Source organism: Nanorana parkeri, unplaced genomic scaffold, assembly GCF_000935625.1.
Source record: "Nanorana parkeri isolate BGI_ZX_2015 unplaced genomic scaffold, ASM93562v1 scaffold3341, whole genome shotgun sequence".
Classification (NCBI taxonomy): domain Eukaryota; kingdom Metazoa; phylum Chordata; class Amphibia; order Anura; family Dicroglossidae; genus Nanorana; species Nanorana parkeri.
Genome location: NW_017309609.1, coordinates 41,124 through 49,175, shown reverse-complemented (window position 1 = coordinate 49,175; position 8,052 = coordinate 41,124). Strand labels below are relative to the sequence as shown.

The 8,052-nt window shown below is 50.6% G+C and overlaps 1 protein-coding gene across 1 annotated transcript in view; it reads left to right on the top strand.

Moving 5' to 3' along the window:
* The first annotated feature begins 203 nt into the window (after positions 1-203).
* ADAMTS15 (ADAM metallopeptidase with thrombospondin type 1 motif 15) overlaps positions 204-8,052 on the top strand; it is a 48,755-nt gene continuing 40,906 nt past the window's right edge. Inside the window, exon 1 of the mRNA XM_018574900.1 lies at positions 204-1,188. Coding sequence (XP_018430402.1) covers positions 229-1,188 — 960 coding nt within the window. The 5' untranslated portion in view covers positions 204-228. The remainder of the gene's footprint in view (positions 1,189-8,052) is intronic.

The following is an 8,052-nucleotide window of genomic DNA, read 5'->3' as shown; positions in this document are numbered from 1 at the left end:
GAAGAAGCTGTGATTGTTGGCTGCGGGGACGCCTGCCTGCCCGCCTGCGCTCCATTCTAATGGGCATCTTTGATTTCACTTCTTTTCCTTCAATATATTTCTAGAGCTTGTTACACGGTGGATACGTTTTAATTCCCCCCGCCCCTACCCACGAGTCTCCCTTTTGCCTTCTCATACATAAAGTATTTTATTTTCACTTTCTGGACGGCTTGTAGCTGAGTCACCACCATGCGCGCTCAGCTGGCTGTCACCTCTTTGCTCACCCTGGATCTGCTTTTTCTCTCCCCCTCTTTGTATGCCTGGTCAGATAAGGTTATGGTTACCCCCCAAAAACTGGATCCTGACATTAATGGAAGACAGTATTATAAGGAAGGCCGTGGACGGGCTAAGGACAGAGGAGTTATATTCCAGATATCAGCTTTTCAGGAGGATTTCTATTTGAACTTGAGTCCCGATTCTCAGTTTATTGCCCCAGCTTTTTCCATGCATTTCCCTGGCACTGCCCCCAAACCATCACCAAGCCTGAGGCACTGCTTCTACTCTGGAGACGTCAATTCACACCGGGATTCCTTTGCTGCTCTCAGCCTTTGTGGGGGACTTCGGGGGGCATTTGGCTATCGAGGGGTGGAATATTCCATCAGTCCATTAAAGAATGGCACATGGGATCAGTTACAAGTAGGTCACCAGGGGCTGCACCTCCTGCAGCGAAGCAGAGCATTGTTGCAGGCAGCAGACACTACATCTAGGTGTGGGGTCGGCTCGGGTTTGAACCATGGCATCATGGAAGCTCTTCAGAGATACAAAAGCTCCAAACATGGCAAACACCAAATCAATGGCACCAGGAGAGGAGGCCATAGGTCCCGACGCTTTGCCTCAATCACCAGGTATGTGGAGACACTGATTGTGGCAGATGAGACCATGCTCAAGTTCCATGGAGAGGACCTTCAACATTATCTGCTCACGTTAATGGCCACTGCTGCTCGCTTGTATCGCCACCCCGGCATCCAGAATCCCATCAATATAGTTGTGGTGAAGTTCATGGTCCTGACAGACGATGGGAAAGGACCTAAAGTTACCACCAATGCTGCCATGACCCTGAGGAGCTTCTGTGCTTGGCAGAAGAAATGGAACAAAGTGAGTGACAAGCACCCCGAATACTGGGACACCGCCATTCTCTTCACCAAAACGGTGAGTGTGCACAGACCATGTCTGATGGTGATATATAGATGTGTGCAGATGTCATGTCTCATTGTGGACAGATTACTTCTAGTATTATATACATAGCTGGTTACTTTGCTTTTGGGTAGAGTATTTGTTTTACTTCACTTCCTGTCCTGGGGGCACAAAACGACACGACAGAAAATCTCTCCAGAGGGAGGGAAATCAGTTGTCACCAGAACAAGTGTCCCCGTTAGAAGATTTTGCCTCTAGTCCTGATTTGGTGACAACTCAAACTTTTTACCTTTCCGTCACCTTTAGCCCTGGTGACAATGATGACCTGGACAATAGAGAGGGTGAGTCTCCCCAGGACATAGACAGCACAACAACATGACAGGGATGCTGAATTCTCACCACTCCATCCAAGGCAGGAAGACGATTCTCCTAACATACCGGGTTAGGTCTTCAAACTTCCTCCAAAAAATGATCAAATAGGTCCAGGGCAGCCATCAGTGGGGGTACTGCCGAAACTCATGTAAGGGGCCTGGGGGGCCCGCCTGGGTCCCTTACATGACTATCGGCCGACGGTGAAGGGCGAGGAGGCGGAGGCCTGGCCCTAGCAGCGCAGGGCCCCAGCATTGCCGCTGTAGCGGCTTTGAGACAAGCTGGGGCCCCATCAGCGACGCTGCTGGTCTGATGTCGGACTGGCCGGAGGTGACGTCACTTTTGGCCGGTCCGGCGGGCAGACGAGGCCATATGTGCAGGTAGGAGGAGCCAGCAAGGTAGGAGGGAGGTATGCAGCCCTGACCAGCCCACCTGAGACCCCTTCAGAGCCCACCATAGACAGTCTCAGATGGGCTGTGCAGCATCTATGGTGGGCTCTGCAGGGTCACTCTCAGGTGGGTCCTGTGTCCAGCGCGTCGCTAAGAACTGCGTCCAGTGCGTCACTAAGCCCTGCGTCCAGCGCGTCACTAAGCCCTGCGTCCAGCGCGTCACTAAGCCCTGCGTCCAGCGCGTCACTAAGCCCTGCGTCCAGCGCGTCACTAAGCCCTGCATCCAGCGCGTCACTAAGCCCGTGTCCAGCGCGTCACTAAGCCCTTTATCCGAGCCAATAGACGTGGAAGGGAGGTGGAACAGCATATGAATGGGATCGTCTGGTATGTCAACCGTTGTGATAAGTTTAATTTGTGTGCGAATATCTTGCCAGAATCCCCGTACTAGAGGGCATTCCCACCATATATGTAGGAAGCCCCCTGGCTGCCCACAGCCCCTCCAACAGTGTGAGGGTGTCCCCGGGTATATGGTGCTCAGGTAGAGCGGAGTGCGATACCACCGGGACAGCAGTTTATAATTGGTTTCGTGCATCGGTATATCAAGTGCCATTGATCATCTGAGAGATTCCGTCCCAGCTCCCTTTCCCAGTCCCCAATGAACCTCGGTCTATCACTTGTGAGTGTGGACAGAAGCAGGCCATAAAAGAATGATACCAGTCGATCCGGGGATGTAGATCCCGCACATAGGGACTCAAAGGGTGTGGCAGCGGAAGTCTCCTTGCAGGTCCCAGCAGCGGAAGAAAGAAATATCTTCCCCGGGAGGGAACCATGGATAGCCCCCCAGTGGAGATAGTGGGGACAGCAGGGGTGAGAGGAGACCTCCTGCATTCAGTTTGTCCCACAGCCGGAGGGTCTGATGAGTCAGGGGGGACGTGTGGTCAGAGAGACCACGACTAGCACTAGGCACCCAGGGGGAGCTAAATCACGACCTGCCATGCATTTTTCCATCTGTACCCAGAGCTTAGTGGAAACGTCAAATTGCCAGTTCACAATCCTCTGGAGAGAGATAGCCTTATAGTAGAGGTTAATGTCAGGTAGGCCTAATCCCCCGGGCCCTTTAGGCCTGCGCAGAATGGTATATGCTATGCCCCCCCAAACAAAGCGGATAAACAGACTACGAAGTTTTACAAAGTATGTATGAGGCAGGAAAATAGGTATCATCTGCAGAAAGAAGAGGACGCGAGGGAGCACCGTCATCTTCAGTATGTTAATGCGACCCAGCCACGTGAACGATGTGCGATCCCAATCCTGGAGATCTCTCTGGAGGTTGTGTAGTAAGGGTTCGAAGTTGTGTGCATAAAGGCGGGAGCAGTGGTTGGTCAGTTGAATACACAGATATCTTATGGCCGTCGTGGACCAGGAGAACGGGAAGCTGTGCCTCAACTGGTGGGCCATTGCCGACGGGACCATTAAGGGGAAGAATTTCAGACTTATGATAGTTAATTTTGAGGTTAGATAGCTGTCCAGAATGGGCAAATTCGGAGACCAAATTAGGGAGCTAGGTGACGGGGTCCGTAACAAACAAAAGGATGCCGTCTGCATAGGCAGATAGTTTATGTTCCTGGGAGCCAATTGTCAGGCCTTTAATATCAGGGTTACTGCAAACCTTATTTAGGAAGGGCTCCAGGGCTGGTGCGAACAGGAGCGGGGATAGGGGGCATCCCTGCCTGGTGCCATTTCCAATTCTAAAGGGGCTGGAAAGGGTACCATTCATCTTCACAAGGGCCTATGGGTCACTGTAGAGAGAGGCCACCCAGCTCATCATTTGGGGGCCAAGCCCCAGGGTCTCCAGCACTATCCTCAGAAACGTCCAATCCACCCTGTCGAACACTTTTTCGGCGTCAGTGGACAAGAGGAGGATGAGAGGCATGGTGGGTAGCCCAGTGAACCGCTTGGATCGCCCCAAGGGAGCTATCCCTAGTCTCTCTCCCCATTATGAAACTGGTCTGGTCTGGGCTGCAAGCACTCCCAGCACAAGCAGGCCCTCCTTGAAATCTGTCAGTTTAGACAGCATAGAGTCCAGAAACGTAAGCTGACGGGTGTTGGGAGCATATGCCGTGGCAAAGGTGAATATCTGGCCCTCAATGGATCCCTTTAAAAATAAGAACCGACCAACAGGGTCTGTCAGTTGGTCAAGGTATTGAACGGGGCACCGTTTATGGACAGCTATCGCAACCCTGCATGACTTGGGTATGGGGGAGTTGCTAAGATACCAACCAGAGTACATATGTCTAGGCAGCTTGGGTACAGCATTATCACGAAAATGAGTTTCCTGCAACATTACTACCTGTGCTCCCAGGTACCTCAGTTCCCTCCACAGTGTTCCGCTTGTTTGGAGAGCAGAGACCCCGTACATTATACGATAATATCTTCAATGCAGACATGGAATCATTAGAGCATCACAAGGAGAAGGTCGGGTGCCACTGAGCCAGGAACGTATTTCAAGCCTAGATAGGACATATACATACAAGGTGAGTACACATAATAATGGGAAAAGCAAATCAATACAAAACCAATACAAAAAATGATAATATTGCACAGTGAGACCAACTAGTAGTGCATACCCAGTCGGCAGCTTAGTGAATAGACCCCTAAGTATTCTGAGTAGATACTGTATTCTCCTCAGTGATACTTAGTATCACTTTTATAACACACTGTGAGCTGCAAATGGGCACAGTAGCTGTAACAGCACTGTGATGTAATACCCCTTAAGGTGGGAGATGGAACTCAGCTGCAGAAACACGTTCTGGGTCACGTGCTCTGAACAAGGAGTAAGAAGTGGCAATGGTCAACCTAAATGCATCATCGCACAATCTCCCAAGGACACGGAAAGTAGCCTAATTATCCCCTTTCAGCACATCAATGGTTAATTGACCGGAGTCTGCTCGTAGTACCTGATCAGGATTGAGAAGTTCTCTTTGCAATTAATATAAGGTAAGGTCTAGTGAACTCCGTAGCAACCACAGTAGGTTTGTATGTTATATTTACAGCACAAAATAGTGATTCAGGCTAGGTAAGTCAGTAGAAAGAGCAGCACCTCTGTATGTTCTCCCCACATTACAGTACAAGGTGCATAGGCTTAAATAATTCATAAGCAATAGCAGTAGTAAGTTGAAGTCTCCCCCACTCCACAGTAATAATTCAACCCTTGATAGTTACAGTCACTGATGGGGTTAATACTTGCGGTTGGCTGCTGCCTTTTAAATCCAATCCTGCAGTGGCAGTGATTATGGTTCCTGGTGCTTGTGGAAGCTTCCAGGGCCGCCATCAGGGGGATACGGCCGATACTCATGTAAGGGGCCCAGGCAGGGGCCCGTTCAGGACCCTTTCATGAGTATTGGCCGACGGTGACAGGTGAGGAGGGGGCCGGGCCCCATCAGACCCGCTGCTCTTCTGATATCGGACTGTCCGGAAGTGACATTGTGTCACTTCCAGCCAGTCTGGTGGCAGAGGAGGCCAGGTGTACAGGCACCAGGAGCAGCTAAGAGGAGCAGGGAGGGAGGGAGATGCATCCCTGACCAGGCCACCTGAGGCCCTGCAGAGCCCACCATAGAGAGTATCCAATGGGCTGTGCAGCATCTATGGTGGGCTCTGCAGGGTCACTCTCAGGTATGTGTGGGTTCTCAGGTGGGTCCTGCGTCCAGCGCGTCGGGGGGCCCGGCCTAGACCGTGTAAGGGGCCCCAAAATTTCTGATGGCTGCCCTGGAAAGGTCAGAGAAGATCTGCAGAACTGTCCCGGGATTCATCCTACAGCATCCCAAGGGATGAGGGACAGGAGATTCTGGCAGCCAATCAGAAATCATCTTGGCTTAATGTACCCAGGTGACCTCGTATAACATTAGGACAATGTTGTGTTTCTATCGGCCTCTCCGGATCACGTGCCGCATGAGGAAGGAAGACGGATCCAGATAGCAGTTTAGTGTAGTGAGAGGAGATGGGGTCCCGCTGGCAGCATCTGCCTAATGTCAGGAGATGGCGGCGGCGGCGGCGGCGGGTGGATGATGGATGCTGGCAGATCAGAGTACCATCATTCCTGACACTCACACTGGCTTTAGCAGGCTTACATCATGGAATCTGTTGGTGTGAAGGACATAGACCAGAGCGCTGGAAAACAACATCTCCAGCATGTAACGTGTAATGATAAATGTGTTCGATGCATCAAATCGGCTCCGCGTTACATCCCAATGTATGAATCGCCTGAAGGGAGAGCGCCAATGTATGAATCGCCTGAAGGGAGAGCGCCAATGTATGAATCGCCTGAAGGGAGAGCGCCGCCCTATTATGTCGCATTAAACGCTCAAACTTTTATCAATATTGAATTAGATCAAATAAATACACATCGCCCAGCAAAGTATTGCTTTAGATTTTTGCCCAAACACTTCCAGTCATCATGTTTCCAAATAGCTCCAAGTCTCTGAGCTCAGCTTCCCTGAACTTCCTGTCCAGTACAAGATGACAAGGTAGAGAGCAGTCTACAGCAGCCGTCCATCTTCTAGGCTGAAGGAGGGAGGAAGGAGAGGGGGGCAGGGAAATCTCTTGCTGTGTCTGACTGTTTGTGGAGACACACGAGGCTTACTAGCACAGACAAGGGTGACACCATAGGACCCTGCAAGGGAAAGGAGCCACCTAAAACAGGAAGTCAGGGCCAGTGCTCAGGGGACCGGCTGTTTCAAGAAGCCGCATCCATTGTAAGTGATTTCATCAGCATCTGAAATAGAGTAAAATCCTTTTGGCTTTAATATCACTTGTAGGCCGGGTGCAGATCTGAGCGTCCCGGGATCGCGCGCTTGTGCACAATTGCAGACAGTGATTGCTGGGCCGCCCCATTGATTTCAATGGGGTGACATCCGCGTGGCAATCACAGAGGAAAGGTAAATGTAACTTCTTTTACCATACACGACGCGCGGCTGTTTAAGACGTGATTGTGTTCGGATGCACGGGCGGAATCGCAGCGGGAAACTACGCGCTTCGCCCGGCACGACTGGGGTGCCATTACGAAATAATGACACCCACAGCGCGAACGTCGGTGATGAGCGACTACATGAGCTACATGCAGGATTCCCGCGCGGTCACAGATCGCCCAGGTGTGCGCTGGCCCTTACAATCGAATCCTCCTTTACATTCTATGCTACAGCATGAGCAGAACAACAGGGACGGTCCGATAGTTTCCCCAGACTGGGGACTGCCGCTTGTAGATGGGTAACCTCATTCATTGTTGTCACTGCTGCCACCTGGTGAAATCTGCTGCAGTATTATTGTACATCGTCATCATCGTCATTATTATTATTATACAGGACTATAGCGCCAACAGTGAGCGCAGCGCTGTACAATATAAGGAAGACATTACAATCTCAATACAATTCAAGACAAGATGGTGAGGAGGGCCCCGCCCCTGAGGGCTTACAGTCTAAAAGGGGAGGGGCCAGTGATACATGAGGAGGGAGCTGTTTGGGGATGAATTGTTGGAGAAAGAGATCAGTGGTCAGGTTGAGGTGGGATCACCTAAAGGTAGTCAGAGTGGGAGATAGACGGACAGGTTGGGGTAGAGAGTTCCAGAGAATGGGGGAGACTCTAGAGAAGTCCTGGAGGCGAGTATGGGAGGAGTTGACAAGGGAGCTGGAAAGCCGGAGGTATTGGGAAGATCGGATCCTCATTTTTTGCTCTGACGTTTAGTTGCCTTTCTATATATTTTTCGCTGCTCTGCCTGTTGATAATGATGATGATGATGATGGTGATGATGATGATGATGGTGATGATGATGATGATGATGGTGATGGTGATGATGATGATGATGGTGATGATGATGGTGATGATGGTGATGATGATGATGATGGTGATGATGGTGATGATGGTGATGATGATGGTGATGGTGATGATGATGGTGATGATGGTGATGATGGTGATGATGATGGTGATGATGGTGATGATGATGATGATGGTGATGATGGTGATGATGATGATGGTGATGATGATGGTGATGATGATGATGATGATGGTGATGGTGATGATGATGATGATGGTGATGGTGATGATGATGATGATGATGATGATGATGATGATG